General features: G+C 40.9%; 3 protein-coding genes across 12 annotated transcripts in view; 1 reads left to right on the forward strand and 2 right to left on the reverse strand.

Annotated features, from left to right (window-relative positions):
* LOC111961480 (calcium release-activated calcium channel protein 1) lies at positions 1-4,096 on the reverse strand. The gene is made up of 2 exons (XM_023983782.2): positions 3,266-4,096; positions 1-3,025 (listed from the first exon to the last, which is right to left on the reverse strand). Exons 1-2 carry the CDS (start codon positions 3,377-3,379, stop codon positions 2,465-2,467), a joined length of 675 nt encoding a protein of 224 aa, XP_023839550.1. The 5' UTR covers positions 3,380-4,096; the 3' UTR covers positions 1-2,464.
* Positions 4,097-9,190: 5,094 nt separating this feature from the next.
* Positions 9,191-15,149, reverse strand: LOC111962838 (uncharacterized). Its single transcript, XM_070443259.1, has 5 exons — positions 14,359-15,149; positions 13,986-14,147; positions 13,693-13,818; positions 13,395-13,546; positions 9,191-12,800 (listed from the first exon to the last, which is right to left on the reverse strand). Exons 1-5 carry the CDS (start codon positions 14,548-14,550, stop codon positions 12,650-12,652), a joined length of 783 nt encoding a protein of 260 aa, XP_070299360.1. The 5' UTR covers positions 14,551-15,149; the 3' UTR covers positions 9,191-12,649.
* Positions 15,150-15,298: 149 nt separating this feature from the next.
* kdm2bb (lysine (K)-specific demethylase 2Bb) overlaps positions 15,299-20,578 on the forward strand; it is a 56,436-nt gene continuing 51,156 nt past the window's right edge. For 4 of the 10 annotated variants that reach the window (XM_070441645.1, XM_023983783.2, XM_023983784.3 and 1 more), the window contains exons 1-6: positions 15,300-15,767; positions 17,059-17,203; positions 17,463-17,541; positions 17,976-18,022; positions 18,932-19,110; positions 19,205-19,311. In XM_070441645.1, coding sequence (XP_070297746.1) covers positions 15,663-15,767; positions 17,059-17,203; positions 17,463-17,541; positions 17,976-18,022; positions 18,932-19,110; positions 19,205-19,311 — 662 coding nt within the window. In that variant the 5' untranslated portion in view covers positions 15,300-15,662. Of the gene's footprint in view, positions 15,768-15,824; positions 16,413-17,058; positions 17,204-17,462; positions 17,542-17,975; positions 18,023-18,931; positions 19,111-19,204; positions 19,312-19,554; positions 19,955-20,578 lie in introns of those variants that run through there. The other 6 variants (XM_023983787.3, XM_023983788.3, XM_070441647.1 and 3 more) reach the window with 5 other exon arrangements.

A 20,578-nucleotide genomic window follows, 5' to 3' on the forward strand; every position in this document is an offset into this window, starting at 1 on the left:
GAAGATTTTTAGTAATTTTACTTCTTTGAAACGGGACCACTGAACATGATTTGACTTGTAATGAGATCACGGTGCCATCTGGATATCATTCCCCAGTGGCAACTCGAGGTATTACAAACATTCCTAGAAGCAAAACAAAAAGTAAACAGTTACATTTGCCAAGACCAACCCACTCAGTGTACAAACAAGTCACAAAGGGTGCACTTTGAACAGAAAATTAAAGCAACAAATAACACTTTTACAAAGCCAATTGTGTTCAGAAAGAACATGTGCAGTTAATCTCTGTATTCACTGTTTAAGCAGCAGTGAAAATAACTTGACGCTTTTCTAGTCACAAATTCATATTTTCCGACCAAATAATCATGGTACAAAATGCTATTTCTCAATACCACAGTTTACAACTATTAAAACACTTTTTGTAGAGTTTATGCAGCAACATTTGGCCAACCGATTAGACTAAAAATAACTTAATAAGCAGGCTGATTACATTTAATCTCTCAAACATGAATTGAAACCTGAACCTTAGGTTGAATACAGAACTGACAGAAGACAATGGTCGCGTTCCGCTGGTCAGACGTTGCATGCATCAACCAATGGTTGCGTGCCACATCGTCGACTGTGCCTTCGGACACCAGATTGTTATAACAAAAGTGGTTAGCTGGTACTTAAAATACCTATCCAGGCATTGTAAGATCTGGCATGCATCAGCAACGCCTGGGCAGAGGTACGTGCCCGTTCATTGGTGCTCATAGAATACAATGAGGCAAGCCACCTTGTCACAATATAGTAGTTAAAGGGATAGTTTACCCAAATTACAGAATGACATATTGGTTTCCTTACCCTTTAAGCAGTATGGACAAGGTATTACAGCAATCCATTCTTTGGTTTAATTTCCCTGGGACTGTTTCCACAAGCTAACGTTTTAGCATTTGAGGCACAAATCCCATTCAAGTAATTTTTTGCACATCATGTTCAAAACTTCTAAGTGACTTTTGAGCTTTACTATCAATTTGAGATACTTTCTTATGATTTGGACACGATGCGCGAAAATTGCTAATATCGACCCATCAATGTGATTTGTGCCACAAATGCTAAAACGCTAACATGTGGAAACAGTGCCAGGGAAACCAAAGCATAGATTGCTTTCATACCTTGTCCTTGGGCTGCTTAGAGGGTAAGGAAACCAGTGTCATTTTGTAATTTGGGTGAACTATCCCTTTAATGAGAGGCCTCTTTAGCCCCCTCCTACCATTACCTGTAAGGTAAAACAAATAACAAAACTGGCCTAAATGCTCCAAGTGCCAGTGAAAGATGCATTCTCAAACGTTTGTATAACTTCAGCCAGTAGTTTTGAAAGTGCTGGTCACGAGACAAAAGTGCTACCCGTTTTTTGTGTACGACTTCATCCAATTGTGTGCTATGTCATCCATTTTGTGTGATATGTTACAAATATAGCAATTTGTATGATTTCATACGATTTAGCAATTTGTGTGGTATGTTACGAATCCAAATGACCCTTTGCTAAGCCCCCGGCCCCCTTGGTTACTGTTGCAACCTTGGACCACGTTTTCCCAGGAAGCCTAATTCCCCCTTCGAACCACTGGCGTAATCCCCTCACAATGACAAACTGTGTTTTTAATACACAATGAAATTAAACACAGACTACCCCGTGCTAATCAGGAGACTCTCGGGTATGTTGTGGTTGACTGTCATTGCAATTGCTTCATGGGAACCTGGTAAAATGAAGGTTGTAGTGTGGCTAGCCACTGGACAGCTCTGAATGCACCGTCAGCATGCAGCCAAAGTTACTAACCACTTTTGGAGCTAACTAGTGCTCTTAAATCGTATCCTGATGTCGACAGCAGATGAGAGTTGTATTCATAGCATGGCTAATTTAGCTTTTTTTGTTTTAAAATAAAAAGTTATTAACTGCAATATTGAGTGGTCAATAAGACAGAGCTAGTTAAGCAGCTGAGTTAGCAAACAATTTAACTAAAGTATAATTTTGAATTAGAAAAATAATTCAACAGGCTCTGCATTTCAGGAATCACAGTAGCAAGTACCTGCACACTTTTCAATTGTTTAGCCATTTAAACTATTTGTTTTTGGATAGAAAGTCTGTTTTTGTAATGGCTTTCATGCGTTTCAAATATGAGCTTATCCGTGTTGTTGGAATTGCTGACAGCTGCTATTCATTGGAGTGCTGCGATTGGTTGGAGTGCATCTTTAAGACACCACTGTGTTAACTGGTATAGTTTCAGTTAAAAGTTAAAAACACTGACTGGAATCATTCTTTGAAAAATAATTAAAAAAATATCTAGAAATGTGAACATTTGGAAACGGTGAGTAACATCTCAAATGTTTTGAAATTATGAGCAGATTATGTAGTGTTTTAATAGAAATGTAAAACTATTGGCAACAAAGGATTGGCTTGAAATAGACATTATCAACGAGAGGTCAGTCTTTATGGGAAATGAGAGCTGGGGGATTGGAAGTGGGACTCCCCTCTACCGTCCAGCTCATTCTGCAGCCTGGTCAGGTTGGATAACTCCTCCAGCTCCTGGAACTGCCTGTCTGTCTTGTGGCTGACAAGGGAACGGTAGAAATGTACAGCGAAGACTATAAATACCAGGCCAAAAGGCACCATGATGGAGGTGGAGGTGATGGCAGCAGCCACACCTGCAGATATGGTCCCATTGTTGGGGTTGTGGTTCTTAGGCCTAATGGGTAAAAATTTGACCCAGCAGAGGAGTACCACCTCAGCCAGGAAGAGCAGTGTGCCAATGACTGTCGAGAAGGCCCAGGCCAGCTCTATGTGGTGGTGCATTCTCTCATGTGGAGACTCCTTCACCGAGTTGAGGTTGTGAACATTACTGACTGCCTCGATGTTAGGCAGGATGCAGGTACTAACCATCAGGGCAAAGAGGTGAACAGCCACCAACACTGTGGTGCAGGCACTGAAGGCAATGAGGAGACCAGGTGGGTATGGATAGCTTGTGTCCAACTGAACCTCCACCATTGCTACCTGAGAGAAGAAAGGGGGGAAGAACATTGTGACATAAGCATACAAGACAGGCTGTCTGGAACATGACCTAACAAAATGAAGCAGAACAAAAAATAAATAAACTAGGGAGTGCAAGAAATCCATTCAACATGATGAATACATAACGTTTCTTGTTTTGGATGATGCTGGTCCTCATGCTATGCACATCAAATAATTGCCTCTGTTGCTATGCATCTGACTTTGGGCCAGTTTATTCCTTACCATAGCGAACCCAGACAGTAGAGCAGACGTTCGACTGGAAGCCTTCAGTTTTGCTCGACTCAAGTAAAGCTTCCTCCACGACAGTGCTTGTAATGAATGTTCGTTCAGACTCATTGCACTGCTGAAATTGAATAGACTGAACGGGCGGATTGTTGTTTGACTCGTAGCCTATGTGGCTGTTCAACAATTGGCATTAGCTAGCCTAGATAGTAACATCCTCGGTGTCCACAGACATCGATGTAGAAAATTGTCGGTTGAGGTCCATTCTAACGATTATCGCTAGTATTCATGTTTACCTTTGTAACTTCCACTTCTTCCGCACCGCCGTTTCGATCGAGCTGGATGGCTGGCTGCACTCTGGATTACCCACAAACCATTGCGGCAAAGATAAATAAACTTGGAACAAGTCTGCCTATGTAAAATAAGTGAGTTATTGCTATAGTTGATCATACAAACAAGGTAGTTACCTAATTTACCACAAAACTCTTTCTAGTTCGTACAATGATTAGATTACTGTCATTGTTTTTCATATAGAGCCACTTGTGCAAAATGTCACCAAGCTTACTTGACCCTATGATGAAGGAAGATTTTGAAGATGATCACCGCCATGAGGTGTTATCTCTGGCGTCTCGAATGAGTCTTCGTGGTTTAGGGAGAACATGTCAGAACTGGTAGACGCACGTCGATTGACCCGAATGATAGATCGAAAGAAAGAGTGAAGTCTATCGGTTTTATTGTAATTTGATCAAGACAAACGTTTTTTCCGACTCATGCAACACTTGGGGATATGCAATGAGACAATGCGGCCAAGTGAGCCGACACTTGCAAAACGCAGTCAATCCATCAATCTGTGTCCTCCTGAATTTGGGTGCACAAACACTTTACAGTATCGCGTGTTTTCGGATGCACTCTCATGCACAGATTGAGACGATAGCTACAAATCATTCCAAGCAAACAGTTTGACACACACTTAATCTTCCACAATAAAAATTATACCAACTCGTATTTGTTTTAATTAGCACGCCTTTTTTCATGTTATTACTTTAACGTCACGGGTAGAGTGAGATTGGCGGCACAGCACCACAGGGAGGCTACTGCAATGTTAAATTGTGAAAGCAAAATGTGTTTAGTTATAGGGTGCGTTCGTAAATTCGCTCTGGCTATCTATTCCGATTTTAGAGCGCTCGCGTCTGAGTGTGCCAGAGCGCAGAATACTGATGAATTTAAGAACGGTCAACACCGGTTTTAGCACAGTTATCAATACTCTAGGAAACATGAAAACAGTTATGCTAAGGGGAGTAAATGGTCAAAGTGAGGTGTTCAATTCAAGGGGCTTTATTGGCATGGGAAACATGTTTACATTGCCAAAGCAAGTGAAATTGATAAACAAAAGGGAAATAAACAATAAAAAGTGAACAGTAAATATTAAACACACACAAGTACCAAAATAATATGTCTATATACAGTGTTGTAATGATTGTGCAAATAGTTCAAGTAAAAATGGAAAATAAATCAACATAAATATGGGTTGTATTTACAATGGTGTTTGTTATTCACTGGTTGCCGTTTTCTTGTGGCAACAGGTCACAAATCTTGCCGCTGTGATGGCACACTGTGGTATTTCACCCAATAGATATGGTAGTTTATCAAAATTTGATTTGTTTTTTCGAATTCTTTGTGGGTCTGTGTAGTCTGAGGGAAATGTGTGTCTCTAATATGGTCATACATTTGGCAGGAGGTTAGGAAGTGCAGATCAGTTTCCACCTCATTTTGTGGGCAGTGTGGACATAGCTTGTCTTCTCTTGAGAGCCACGTCTGCCTACGGCAACCTTTCTCAATAGCAAGGCTATGCTCACTGAGTCTGTACATAGCCAAAGCTTTCCTTGATTTTGAGTCAGTCACAGTGGTCATGTATTCTGCCACTGTGTACTCTCTGTTTAGGGCCAAATAGCATTCTAGTTTGCTCTGTTTCTTTGTTAATTCTTTCCAATGTGTCAAGTAATTATCTTTTTGTTTTTTCATGATTTGGTTGGGTCTCTGTCCTGGGGCTCTGTGGGGTCTGTCTGTGTTTGCGAACAGAGCCCCAGGACCAGCTTGCTTAAGAGACTCTTCTCCAGGTTCATCTCTCTAGGTGATGGCTTGTTATGGAAGGTTTGGGAATCACTTCCTTTTAGATGGTTGTAGAATTTAACCGCTCTTTTCTGGATTTTGATCATTAGCGAGTATCGGCCTAATTCTTCTCTGCATGCATTATTTGGTGTTTTACGTTGTACACGGGAGGATATTTTTGCAGAATTCTGCATGCAGTGTCTGAATTTGGTGTTTGTCCCATTTTGTTGATTATTGGTTGATGATTGGACCCCAGACAATGAATGGCAATGGGTTCTATAACTGATTGAAGTATTTTTAGCCAGATCCTAATTGGTATGTCAAATTTTATGTTCCTTTTGATGGCATAGAAGGACCTTCTTGCCTTGTCTCTAAGATCTTTCACAGCTTTGTGGAAGTTACCTGTGGGGCTGATTGTTTAGGCCGAGGTATGTATAGTTTTTTGTTTGCTCTGGGGCAACGGTGTCTAGATGCAATTTCTATTTGTGGTCCTGGCAACTGGATCTTTTTTGGAACACCATTATTTTTGTCTTATTGAGATTTACTGTCAGGGCCCAGGTCTGACAGAATCTGTGCAGAATATCTAGGTGCTGCTGTAGGCCCTACTTGGATGGGGACAGAAGCACCAGATCATCAGCAAACAGTAGACATTTGACTTCAGATTCTAGTAGGGTGAGGCCGGGTGCTGCAGATTGTTCTAGTGCCCTCGCCAATTTGTTTATATACACTACCGGTCAAAAATGTTTGAACACCTACTCATTCAAGGGTTTTTCTTTATTATTACTGTTTTCTACATTGTAGAATAATAGTGAAGACATCAAAACTATGAAATAACACATATGGTGTAATGTAGTAACCAAAACAGTGTAAAACAAATCAAAATATATTTTTGATGACAGCTTTTCACACTCTTAGCATTCTCTCAATCAGCTTCACATGGAATGCTTTTCCAACAGAAGGACTTCCCACATATGCTGAGCACTTGTTGGCTGCTTTTCCTTCACTCTGCGGTCCGACTCATCCAAACCATCTCAATTTGGTTGAGGTCGGGGGATTGTTGAGGCCAGGTCATCTGATGCAGCACTCTATTACTCTCCTTCTTGGTAAAATAGCCCTTACACAGTCTGGAGGTGTGTTGGGTTATTGGCCTGTTGAAAAACAAATGATAGTCCCACTAAGCCCAAATCAGATGGGGAGGCGTATCGCTGCAGAATGCTGTGGTAGCCATGCTAGTTAAGTGTGCCTTGAATTCTAAATAAATCACAGACTGTGTCACCAGCAAAGCACCCCCACACCATAACACCTCCTACTCCATGCTTTATGGTGGGAAATACACATGCAGAGATATCCATTCACCCACACTGCGTCTCACAAAGACACGCTATCTTCTGTATATCCCTCTACCTTTTCACAACACAACTGATTGGCTCAAACACATTAAGGAGGACATAAATTCCACAAATTAACTTTTAAGAAGGCACACCTGTTAATTGAAATGCATTCCAGGTGACTACCTCATGAAGCTGGTTGAGAGAATGCCAAGAGTGTGCAAAGCTGTCATCAAGGCAAAGGGTGGCTATTTGTAGAATCTCAAATATAAAATATATTTTGATTTGCTTAACACTTTTTTGGTTACTACATGATTCCATATCTGTTTTTTCATAGTTTTGATGTCTTCCCTATTATTCTACAATGTAGAATATTTTTTTAAATAAAGAAAAACCTTGAATGAGTAGCTGTTCTAAATCTTTTGACCGGTAGTGTATATGTTGAAGAGAGTGATGCTTAAGCTGCAGCCCTGTCTCACCCCACACCCCCCTACTCTGGACGGTTCTGACCTAGAATATGTGGACAACTACAAATACCTAGGTGTCTGGTTAGACTGTAAACTCTCCTTCCAGACTCACATTAAGCATCTCCAATCCAAAATTAAATCTAGAATCGGCTTCCTATTTCGCAACAAAGCCTCCTTCACTCATGCTGCCAAACATACCCTCATAAAACGGACTATCCTACCGATCCTTGACTTTGGCGATGTCATTTACAAAATAGCCTCCAACACTCTACTCAGCAAACTGGATGTAGTCTATTACAGTGCCGTCCATTTTGTCACCAAAGCCTCATATACTACCCACCACTGTGATCTGTATGCGCTCGTTGGCTGGCCCTCGCTACATAGTCGTCGCCAAACCCACTGGTTCCAGGTCATCTATAAGTCTTTGCTAGGTAAAGCCCCGCCTTATCTCAGTTCAGTGGTCACCATAGCAACACCCACCCGTAGCAAGCGCTCCAGAAGGTATATTTCACTGGTCATCCCCAAAGCCAACAGCCCCTTTGGCCGCCTTTCCTTCCAGTTCTCTGCTGCCAATGACTGGAACGAACTGCAATAAATCACTGAAGCTGGAGACATATCTTCCTCTCTAACTTTAAGCATCAGCTGTCAGAGCAGCTTACCGATCACTGTACCTGTACACAGCCAATCTGTAAATAGCACACCCAACTACCTCATCCCCATATTGTTATTTATATTTTTGCTCTTTTGCACCCCAGTATCTCTACTTGCACATCATCATCTGCACATCTATCATTCCAGTGTTAATGCTAATTTGTAATTATTTCGCCTCTGTGGCCTATTTATTGCCTTACCTCCCTAATCTTCTACATTTGCACACACTGTACATAGATTCTTCTATTGTGTTATTGACTGTACGTTTGTTTATGTGTAACTCTGTGTTGTTGTTTTTTCGCACTGCTTTGCTTTATCTTCGCCAGGTAGCAGTTATAAATGAGAACTTGTTCTCAACTTATTATTATTTTTTAAGTTTATGGATTCTTCAATTACATTAAGCTGATTTCTGACGTGATGCTCCTTCTTTTTCCGTAGCGTATTTATGTATTGTTTTAGTGATTCACCATAGTGCCTTCTTCTTTGATATCCTTTGCCTGCAGTTATGGAATACCCTCTTCAATTCATATCAAATGTTATTGGTCACATACACATATTTAGCAGATGTTATTGCGGGTGTAGCGAAATGTTTGTGTTCCTAGCTCCAACAGTGCAGTAATATCTAACAATTCACATCAATACACACAAATCTAAAAGTAAAATAATGAAATTAAGAAATATATAAATATTAGAACGAGCAATGTCGGAGTGGCATTGACTAAAATACAGTAGAATAGAATACAGTGTATACATATGAGATGAGTAAAGCAGTATGTAAACGTTAAAGTGACTAGTGTTCCATTATTTTAAGTAACCAGTGATTCCATGTCTATATATATAGGGCAGCAGCCTATAAGGTGCAGGGTTGAGTAACCGGGTGGTAGCCGGCTAGTGATGGCTATTTAACAGTCTGATGGCCTTGAGATATCTGTTTCAGTCTCTCGGTCCCAGCTTTGATGCACCTGTATTGACCTCGCCTTCACAGCAAATTTGAAAGTGTAAATTTAACACCATGCGTGTTCATTTTAACACTCGTCCAGTGTTTATATAGGTCCCCTCAGTGTTAACACTTTTTGTAGTGTTAATATTGAAACACTCTCACGTGTTAAGATACAACACTTCAGGTGTTGTTCAAATGACCCATGGGTGTGTTTTTTCAACACCCTCAGTATTAAGCAGAAACAACTTTCAGTGTTGAGGATCAACTCTAGAGAATGCATCCTGTAGCTGAATTGACACCAGGAAGTGCTAAATATTCACACGAGGAAATAGAAAACATTTTGTCTGCTTCTCACACACACACACACACTCAAGCCTGCAAGTTGTAGGTGAGTTAAACAGGAGCAATAAAGGATTCGTTACAAGAGTAGTGACTCTGCTTTGTTTAATTTATTTAGGCCACAAAGAGAGGGTGCATCAGAATATAATCAGTGCATCACAGGCGCATCAGAAGGAAATCAGTGCATCACAGGCGCATCAGTACATGTACTATATGAGAGCAGGAGTATTTGCAGAGTTGCTATTTAACACAAGAGGAAGTTCCCCTAAGACTAGGTATGCAATTTTCTGGACAAATTTGCCAATAATCTGACTATTACTCAATCATGTCAAACATAGGAACATACAGGCTCTCATCAGCACTTTGAAGGACAAAAGACTTATACAATGTCAGATCAATTTTGTCATCAACACCATCAAACACAGTGAATGCATGGTAATGTTCACTGAAATTATCAGTATGGAACTTGTCCAGCAATAAGTATACAATATTGCCAACAACAATAATCTTTGTTATTTTTACACAAGACTGGCATTTCATGCTCCATCTTACTGCAAACTAACAGTCCCTCTCTGTACTCCATGCCATCCATCTTAACCCAGCTGGTAGAGTAAATGGCTTTCTGCATAGTGACCTGAAGTGACGCTGCCAACTCCTCACCACCAGTAAAATCACTCAGGGAAAATGCTTTCATTGGTCCATACTCCGTATGTCGCAATGGTGATGTCTCCCAGTGATGACCTATAGCAAATTGGTGTTTTTTGGTAAGGGACTTAGTAATGTTCTTGAAGTTTTTGAGGGTGTTCTAAAGCCTTTGTGCTTTGCCTCAAACCTCATATGTAATAAAGGACTGCTTTGTCTTATGCATGCTGGGTAATGTATCATAAAGTGATGTGTGGGTATTAAGTTATGTGGGAACAACTGTTTGAAAAGTGTGTGATGTTCAGTTATCAAATGCTTCAGATACTGTCATGCCCTGGCTAATGTAACGGATGTGAAATGGCTAGCTAGTTAGCGGGTACGCGCTAATAGCGTTTCAATCGGTTACGTCACTTGCTCTGAGACTTGAAGTAGGGTTTCCCCTTGCTCTGCAAGGGCCGCRGCTTTTGTGGAGCGATGGTTAACGACGCTTCGTGGGTGACTGTTGTTGATGTGTGCAGAGGGTCCCTGGTTCGCGCCCGAGGTCGGGGCGAGGGGACGTACTAAAGTTATACTGTTACATTGGTGCCGTGACCCGGATCACTGGTTGCTGCGGAAAAGGAGGAGGTTGAAAGGGGGGTGAGTGTAACGGATGTGAAATGGCTAGCTAGTTAGCGGGTACGCGCTAATAGCGTTTCAATCAGTTACGTCACTTGCTCTGAAACCTAGAAGTAGTGTTTCCCCTTGCTCTGCAAGGGCCGCGGCCTTTGTGGAGCGATGGGTAACGATGCTTCGTGGGCGACCGTTGTTGATGTGTGCAGAGGGTCCCTGGTTCGCGGTCGGGGCGAGGGGACGCCATAAAGTTATACTGTTACATTGATGCTGTTGACCCGGATCCCTGGTTGCTGCGGAAAAGGAGGAGGTGAAAGGGGGGTGAGTGTAACGGATGTGAAATGGCTAGCTAGTTAGCGGGTACGCGCTAATAGCGTTTCAATCGGTTACGTCACTTGCTCTGAGATTTGAAGTAGGGTTTCCCCTTGCTCTGCAAGGGCCGCGGCTTTTGTGGAGCGATGGTTAACGACGCTTCGTGGGTGACTGTTGTTGATGTGTGCAGAGGGTCCCTGGTTCGCGCCCGAGGTTGGGGCGAGGGGACGTACTAAAGTTATACTGTTACACTAAGAAAAGGCAAAAAAACTGATTATTGCTGTAAGATGAGCAGCAAATTCCAGTTCTCATTTCCTGGTGGAACATCATCACCCAAAATCAAGGGGACGTTTCTCACAAGACACAGTTTGAAAATAATTAAGTGCTATGCTATTTCCACTGTTCTCTAGGTTGAGTTTAGTTGGATGGTTTTTGCGTTCCATGTATCCATAGTCAAACGAGTAGATTCTAGAGAGAAGTGCAGGTTTCTAAAAAAAATAAATTCAGAGACATATTCAAACAACAATTTTAACTCAAACTGAGCCACCTCTACAAGAATGTCATGTATTATGTCTACAGAAAAATGACTACAAACATGGAAGTGCTGCAAACTGTTCAGTTTAGAATTTCTTTACACCATTCACAGACGGGAGCTGTGGGTCTGACTGCAACTGATTCAAATGCATTTCAAAATTATCTTTACCACACAAAGGTCATCCTCACTGTAAACCGTCTGAGCATTAGACTTCTCTATCAAACAGAACCAGCAAAAGTAATGACCACTGAAGGACTCTGAAACAAAGAACTGCATGCACCCCCAAATTGTCTCCAGGTATTTGGCACATAGTGCCATAAACTCTATCAGTTGAAAGTCATTTACACCATCACTCCAATTTAACATCATTAACCAGGGGCTCTAGAATGGCATAAAATACATATTTCTTTAGATCTTGATAATGAAAATAAATGAATATTCATCACAGCAGAGTAAAACTTGGGTGGCAGATTCCCGAGGACAAAATAAATGGCGCCTATCTTGTGCACACCACGCTTGGAACCAAGCAGGTTGGCAGTTTCAAAGTCATCATAGTACAATTGTATCTGTAAAGCATTTCTAGGTTTTGAGAACAAGGGATGAGTCAAAGTAACTTCCAACACAAGTCTTCATATGTGTCTTCCACAGATCTATCCCTAGGTGCATTTTCCAATAACTTACAGATTTCAGAATTGTCGACACATGAACGTCAATATTTTCAGTATAGGAATACAAAAGTATCTTTCACTGGGACTTGATCATAAATGACTGTTTGTTTATTTCGCCTGCTATCATATCTAACTCCCAACACTACTTCTACTGGGTCCACAACATCTCTTGGTTTCTGTGTTAAAACTGGCAAATGGGTTTTCAAAGTTCTCAAAACTATCCTTTACAGCAGATGTAGAGGGGTTATCCATAGGCATAACTGACAGAACATCTTGTTTAATTTGGGAGTGCAGCCCAGTAGTAAGCTCTTCTAAATCACACACGGCTGTTGACACAACACTATTTGCAACACTACTAGCTTGCAACTTGGCAATGAAGGAGGCACACATATCTTTAGCAAGACTGTCCATTCTTCTCAAAACAATCACTGAGTGTTATCATGTGGGACACCAATGTTGCCACCCATTTGCGGAGCTTCTGACTGGACTAGAGAATCAGCAACATGAGAGGGCACTTTTAAGATGAATGCATCAACTACTTTACCTTTACCAATATCCTTATGAATACTAGTCAAATGTTTTCTGAAACCGGAGTATGTTGAAAACTGCCATCTACAACCATCTTGAGCACAGACCAATCTAAACTTGGTGGAGGGATAGAAATATGATGCTTAATTCTCAAATAATATGCCAATGACTGTCTGTTTCTGTGCAACGCTTGACAACAAAAGCACCGTAACATACATTTATCTAGGTAAGAGGTTTTGTCCTTAACTCTATCATGCTAGGGGCCTCTCTTGTTTTTGTCTACATCAATGTTGTAGATGGTTGTCTGCACAAATATGTAGAAGTTGACAAGAGCATCGTCATATGTCAGGTTAAAGACAAAGTGGGCATTGAACAGTTCATCAAATGCACACAGACAGCTCCACTGGCTCCAGGTCATCTATAAGTCCATGCTAGGTAAAGCTCCGCCTTATCTCAGTTCACTGGTCACGATAACAACACCCACCCGTAGCACGCGCTCCAGCAGGTATATCTCACTGATCATCCCCAAAGCCAACACCTCATTTGGCCGCCTTTCCTTCCAGTTCTCTGCTGCCTGTGACTGCAACGAATTGCAAAAATCGCTGAAGTTGGAGACTTTTATTTCCCTCACCAACTTTAAACATCTGCTATCTGAGCAGCTAACCGATCGCTGCAGCTGTACATAGTCTACCTACCTACCTCATCCCCATACTGTTTTTATTTATTTACTTTTCTGCTCTTTTGCACACGATCATCTGATGATTTATCACTCCAGTGTTAATCTGCTAAATTGTAATTATTCGCTCCTATGGCCTATTTATTGCCTACCCCCTCATGCCTTTTGCACACAATGTATATAGACTCTTTTTTTTCCTACTGTGTTATTGACTTGTTTATTGTTTACTCCATGTGTAACTCTGTGTTGTTGTCTGTTCACACTGCTATGCTTTATCTTGGCCAGGTCGCAGTTGTAAATGATAACTTGTTCTCAACTAGCCTACCTGGTTAAATAAAAAGTTGCCTGGCAGGAAACAAGCCTCTTGTCCACCATGATGTAGTAGTTGTCAATCTTGCTCTGTCTTCTTCCAACGGCAAGGAGGTATGGCTGTCGACCATGGCTCCCATCAAGATGGTCTTCAATGCTGCAGCATGACTGTAACACACAAAGGGTCTTTTTAAGTCACTCTCCACATGTTAAGACAATGAAGAGACAACCCCAAAAAAGAAGCCTACCTGGTTAAATAAAGGTGAAAAATATATATATTTTTTATAAATAGCCTCCTTGCAAGCATCACCAACAAGCTGGTGGTCCAGGACAGTCTTCCTCCTATGGGTTGGGCCTCCCGACTGGGGTGAAATACTCTTCTTGATGGGTCGAAGTGAGGTCTTCCTTGACACCGTCTTCAGCCGATAGGCAAAGGCTATCTGAATTGTGTCAGGAACATAGTGTTCCTTAGATGTGGGAAAAGGTGACCAACATGGTAGTCAACTTGTTATTTTTAGACTTGATTCTATGACTGTTTGATGCCCCTTTCAGTCCACAGAACGTGTCAACATATTAAAGCAAGCATGCTCTACCTACCAGCACTTACATAGCCTTTGGGGGGGAAAGGATCTCTCAAAGAAGGGAAAAGGGTCATAATTCCAAGAGCATAACGTTCTCTCTGTTGACGAGTGGGAAGCCTCCTTCTCAAAAACAGTAAAGCATACACATGCCAAATATATTTAAGCAAAGTTTTGTTGATGAAGGTACTCTATCTTTCTAGTTTCATAATGAGGCCAAAAAACATTAATGTATAGTTTGATTGTTTTGATCCAGTGTTATTGTCCAGATTGGCTAATGGGAAGCTTACCCACACATCTCTTTCATTAAATGTTTTATATTTTTTATTTAACCTTTATTTAACTAGGCAAGTCAGTTAAGAACAAATTCTTATTTACAATGACGGCCTACTCTGGTCAAACCCGGACGACACTGGGCCAATTGTGCGCCACCCTATGGGACTCCCAATCACGGCCGGATGTGATAAAGCCTGGATGTGGCTGACTAAGATGGCAATCATCTCTCCTGGTTCTGTGGTCCAATGTTTTGGTTGTCTGGGACTCTTCTAATACGTTTTGCCCACCAGGTCTACTAGTCAGGGCATCTCGGACCATCTATTAAGACGAGATAAAAGTGAAACAATTTAGGGTTGTAGGCAGGTGCAGCGTCTGCTGCCTCAATATACCCGTGATATCAAATTCATTTTTGATAAGGCGTGAGAATTAAATAAACTGTTTGGTATAATTGTTTATGTGGGAGATTGAGTAAGTGTGTGTCAAACTGTTTGCTTGGAATGATTTCTATCTATTGTCTCTATCTGGGCATCCGACTCATTTACCCTACCAGAAAACACGAAAAAACGTAAATTGTGTTGTATTTGCGCACCCAAATTCAGGAGGAAACGGGCGTGCGGATCCTTGACTTTTGTGAATCGAGTGGAGATGAGGTGGTAGTGGATGCTCCACAGGAGAAACACTAACACTGAAGAAGGTGGACTTTGTTGCGTTCATTGCGCACGAGATAAATTGCACAGGACAAACTAATAAAACATCCAAGAAACTAAACATCGTTGTAAAGACGGCAAAAATAGTTTTGTATCTCCAGGACTTAAGTTGACATGTTAGTGGGAATACTTAATAAATAGGTTCACCCCTCCCAGGTTCATGGGCAGGGGTTTGAAAAGTCATTTGAATCCGACTGAATGAGTACATGCTTTTTTTGGGGGGGGGGGGTTACTTTTGAATATAATAAATATTGTTTCACCCTTCCCTTCTCCCTATTACTTTGCGTTAAAGTGATCACTTTTCACCCCATCCAATGGGTGGCGGCACTCACCACAAACGTTTACGGACCGCGATAATACCATAGAAGATGATATCTTGTGAAATTTAGCCCCGACTACATCGATTCGCCCAAGGTCAATACTTCTAAACATGTAAATTGTTAAAATCTTACCCTGTACCAATGTTTAACCTCTGTAGTTGTGTCCCTTTCTTTGTTTGCTCAAATCCATACTTTTAAATAAAACGTTCGTCAAATACAACCTCAGTTTCCTTGTTTCTGTTGCTCCAAAATGGCATATCAGGAAGAATACGCATATTCAATCGCAGATTACGTTAAGTAATGTGCATTAAATCCTTTTAGAGCAACAGAAAATGAGTCAACGGTCGGTGGTTGTATTTGATGAAAGTTTTGTTAAAAAGTTTGCATTTTAGCAAACAAATAAATGCAATACAGAGGACAAACAGGTACAACGATTTTTGAACGAAAATCGTTTACCATTTTAAGAACAAAATGGAAGAAAAATGTGTTTTATATTAGACAAATTAAGGTAGGTTCCTTCCGGTTTCGTTCTGTTTAAGAAACGTTTTGCAGCCGGATCGTTCTAGTGAATATGTCCCTACTCAGCTCTGTTGCAGTTCATCAGAAACCTCCTTCACCATGTGGGGTTGAGTTTAGTTTGCTAATCTGAAACATATACTGGAGAATGCGCACCAAGCCAATTGCAAATTATTTGAATGGTAGCGGGTGATTATAACGAAGCCATTCGTGTCACGTTGTAGTTACACACCAATTTTTTAAATAATAGATTGTCTAAATAATTCAATGTCCCCGCTGCGGATATTGCGCATGTATGCCATGCCGTTCGTGAAATTGCAGATCTGTGACGGACAGTGGAATGGTCGCAGAAAGAAATTGAAGTGTTTTTATAAACGTTCACAACTATTTGAGTTGACATGAATAAGTAGTGTTGGAAATCAGCCACTACGGATGACGTTGTCCAACAATGTTTTGATTCAATCGGTGACGTAATCCAGAACACAACAAATATGGTTCCCACTTAGTTTTGTGTGGAAACGTAAAGTGATAATTACTTTCAATGTGTTTATTTGTTTCCTTAAAATTAAGGTTTAAACGGATATACTAGGCAAGGGCTCAGATCATGGAAGCGAGTGCAGAATCTGGACGCAAACTGGTGTGTAGCATTACCCTATTAGCTAGCCTAGTTTGACTACTGTGTACGTGTTAGCTGAGCTATCATCAATAGCTAGCTAGCGTTACAGTGATCCTCATTAGTCAGAAGAAGTGCCATGTCAATTTCGTTAAAATGTTGGCAAAGTTCAACTTTATGTAGTTACTTACATTTTACTTGTTTGGTAAATTATATAGCTAGGTAGTTGGCTACATTACATTATTCACAAGCTCACTCAGCGCAACGTTATGGCAAGTGCAGCAGTTCTAACGTTGTTGTTATTGTTTTGCATCTATCTTAGCACGTTATGTCAATGTTGATCCGGGACATGATATCAGCGATTGATGTTAATAACGAACATTGTTTAATCATCTGTAAAGGTGTTTTCAGCAGAAGGCCCATCTACAACCACACATTCAGATGTTTAGCCTAGCCATGTGCACGTGCACCACTGTTTTATTGTGAATTATTTCGAGCCTACACAACAATGCACAGACTGGCCTACTCTTTTCTAATTTGAAACGACAGCTCTTATTCCAAGCTATGCATACATGTTCATTATATGCAATTTTTTAAAACACTGTTAGTGAGATGTGATAAATGAATATATTGATATATACTTTTATAACAGTTATTTTCATTCCTCTAGCGCTCCATCTGCCGGACAATGTATGACGAAAACGAGGACTTCTCTGACGTTGAAGAAATTGCAAATGTCAGGGGTTTCAATCTGGAGGAGAAACTTGTTAGCGACTCATACAACACACATTTCGTTCAGTTGATGGATGGCAAAGGTACACATCTGTTTCATTCATAAAATATTACCACACACTCACAGTCCCCCATGCAAACTCATAACTGGCTGGACATGCACAATTTCTACCTTTTTATGGATTCACACATGATAAGGGAAAAGTTCCTGTTGGTTAATTCGTTTTTGTGCAGGATGTCCTCACAAATCTATGATATACACACACATCAAACATTGCTCTACCTGAATATATATATGCAGAAGTTATGGCCCACTGACCTCTTACACTTTTTTCTTCTCAGATTTCACTTATGAGTATGTTCAGAGAGAGGCACTTCAGACCCCTCTTATTTTCAAAGCCAAAGATGGACTGGGAATCAGGTGAGACATGAGTCAAATATGATGACCTGTGACCAATACAATCAATTTGTTTTTACACTACTGCTACTCACTTTTTATTATCTATGCATAGTCACTTTACCCCTACCTACATGTACAAAATAACTTGACTAACCTGGACCTCTGCACATTGACTCTTACAGTTACTTTTTACTTTAGTTTATTTAGTAAATATTTTCTTAACCCTTTCTTGAACTGCATTGTTGGTTAAAGGCATGTAAGTAAGCATTTCACAGTAAGGTCTACACCAGTTGTATTCGGAGCATGTGACAAATACAATTTGATTTGATCATGTTTAGCCTATTACATGCTCTTGGTTAAATATTAACCATGCTCTTGGTTAAATATTAGGCTTTATGGAATGGTTTGACGTTAATATGCTTATCTTGACTATATTCTTAAAAAAAAAAAAACAGAATGCCAGACCCGGAGTTCACCGTCAGTGAGATTAAAGGTTTGGTTGGTAAGTCTATCTGTTTTTAAATAGCAGGCAAAAAGTTGCTAAATGCTTCCTTTCCCTCCATCAATTCTTATCTTAGACAGCAGTGCTGATGTACTCCACAATACCCTGCATTTCTTGATGAATGAAAAGCATGCTACTGGAAAAGGTGTTATGTCAAAAAGTATGTGGGTGTTGATGTAAACTTCTATAAGCCTGTAATGCAAAAATGAGATGAATCACTGTACCAAGACAATTTCTATACATTTGCATTGCAGACCCAAATATATATATAGGCCTATTCATATAGATTCTATATTTGAATCAGACTGACATCAGTTAAATGGCACTTTTTCCTTAGGCTAAATTACCACTTATTAGATCTCGGCAGGGTTCTTCAGTGCGACCATTTTACTTGCATATGCGCTGAAATATTTTTCTGTGCGACCTAGAATTTTAATTAAGGACTACCAGTGCCTAGACAAATGTAGGATTCTAGCTTTACTACCTCAAAGATTTTTAATTGTTCTCCTACATTTCTTTGTAAGCGCCTACATTTTAAATTTAGTGCACACGTATTTGGTATTTTATTAGGATCCCCATTAGCTGTTGCAAAAGCAGCAGCTACTCTTCCTGGGGTCCACACAAAACATGAAACATAAATACAGAATAACATCATACAGAACATCAGTAGACAAGAACAGCTCAAGGACAGAGCTACATACATTAGTTTATTTGCTCGGCGTAGGCTAGCCCTGCTCATGTCAGATAATGAAAGTGTTCAGGACAGGGTGTACTTGTTTTATTATGGTACATAATGTATGTGCGCTGTGGTTCAGCAACCACCTGTTGGTAAAAGTTGTGAACAACGTGCATACAAATTGTACAGTTGTACCCAGGTTTACCGTAAGACTGCTGTGTTGGTGTTTGCAGGTAGCCGTCGTGCCGTTGATGTGATGGATGTGAGCACCCAGAAAGGCTCTGAGATGAGCATGGCCCAGTTTGTCCGCTACTATGAGACGCCTGAGGAAGAGAGGGACAAACTCTTCAATGTTATCAGCCTAGAGTTCAGCCACACCAAACTGGAGAACCTCATCAAGAGGCCCACTGTGGTGAGATGACGCTGGCAGTTTTTATTTCATGTGTTCATTATGAACAAGGGCAAATTTGATAGTGAATGCCAGCCAACTGTCAGCTCTCTTATAGGTGGATTTAGTGGACTGGGTGGACAACATGTGGCCCCTAAAACTGAAACGAAGACAAACCGAAGCCACTAATGTCATCTCAGAGATGAAGTACCCCAAAGTACAGAAGTAAGTATTTTAGAAATGTCCTTAGTTATTGCATAGTATTTCCCATGCAATGTCAGAATGTTTCTTTGGATGTTTTAACCTGTTTGCAAAATGTAGTGGATTGTACCTAACAGGAAAATCCTCAAGCACAGGCCACATTTTATTTTAAAAAGCTGCTTTGCTGGGAGGAAATATTAGCCTACTCCTCCTCCTTTTTTCAAAGTCCCTCTGCCCGCTGCGCTCTGCTGTTGTTCACTTCCTCTTATGGCTCTAGATGGTTGCTAGGCAGCGGGGCTCTTTCATGGTGGAGGGCGGTTCTTCACAGGGTGCAGAAGTGACTATGGATCCTCCTCAGCCAATCAGTTGCCAGCATTAGGGCATAACCCGCACTCCAGAGCCAATTGTGCCCTCCCTTTCATCCTCATTCTTCCCCTCTCTCTCACACTCTATCTTGCTCTCTCTCTTTCACTATAATATTCTCTCTCCTCCCAGTTTCTCACTCTCTCTCTTTACTAAATGGAGCCCTCCGCAGATGGAGAGGCAGGGAAATAAAAGCCAGAAATAAAAGCTATAGCAGTTCTCTCGTGTCCGGTCGGTGAAAAGCGCATGGGGGGGGGGGCTGGTCCTGAGCGAACCGGCTCAGGGAGAGAGGAATAGCTATCGGGTACGTCTCTGTCTTTCATTGGGAAAAGCTGCTGGGGTTTAGAGATGTCGGGAGTACTCTACCATGTCATTTGACTTCGATTTATTTACCCCCTCTTTAATGGAGACGCTTATGGGCTGCTGAGATTGATTGTGAGTGGTGTTTGTAGTGGGATGTTGGGCTCTTAGCCCAGGGTCTGGTCACTCTCTGTCCATAGGGGAAACTGCTGTGCAGCCAATAGGATGGCGATCTATGTGTGATTATGTTGTGTCTCACAGGTTCAGCAGATGGGCCCTCAGTTTATGATAATTGCAACAGACGTGGGTGAAGATAGTTCTATCATAAACATCTGTGAATGTGTAGGAGGCCTATGTGCTTCTTTGTAATTATTTGTCTTTGTTTACAAGTATGTTATTCATAATGTAAAGAGAGTGAATGTGAAGTATGTAAGCCATACAGTATTATGCGTCTCTACATGTTCCATTGAGTGTAGGTGATATTTGTGTCTATTTATACAACGGGTGGGTCTAATCCTGGACACTGATTGTTTAAAACCGCATTCTAACTGGTGTCTATTCAACAAGTTACCACCGGCTAAAGCTATAACGTTGAAATGCATATTTACTCTGATCCATCTCACTGCGC

This window comes from Salvelinus sp. IW2-2015, linkage group LG4q.1:29 (assembly GCF_002910315.2).
Source record: "Salvelinus sp. IW2-2015 linkage group LG4q.1:29, ASM291031v2, whole genome shotgun sequence".
Classification (NCBI taxonomy): Eukaryota; Metazoa; Chordata; class Actinopteri; order Salmoniformes; family Salmonidae; genus Salvelinus; species Salvelinus sp. IW2-2015.

What these genes read in the sequence shown, in the direction of transcription:
- LOC111962838 (XM_070443259.1), bottom strand. Translation starts at nt 14,550, where the DNA reads ATGGTCCGAGATGCCCTGACTAGTAGACCTGGTGGGCAAAACGTATTA. An exon ending in ATTGGCCCAGTGTCGTCCGG is followed by an intron (nt 14,148 to 14,358) that starts GTTTGACCAGAG and finishes CTAGAAAGATAG; the next exon opens with AGTACCTTCATCAACAAAAC. An exon ending in CTGTCCTGGACCACCAGCTT is followed by an intron (nt 13,547 to 13,692) that starts GTTGGTGATGCT and finishes TGTGTGTTACAG; the next exon opens with TCATGCTGCAGCATTGAAGA.
- LOC111961480 (XM_023983782.2), bottom strand. Translation starts at nt 3,379, where the DNA reads ATGAGTCTGAACGAACATTCATTACAAGCACTGTCGTGGAGGAAGCTT. An exon ending in TACTGTCTGGGTTCGCTATG is followed by an intron (nt 3,026 to 3,265) that starts GTAAGGAATAAA and finishes TTCTTCTCTCAG; the next exon opens with GTAGCAATGGTGGAGGTTCA.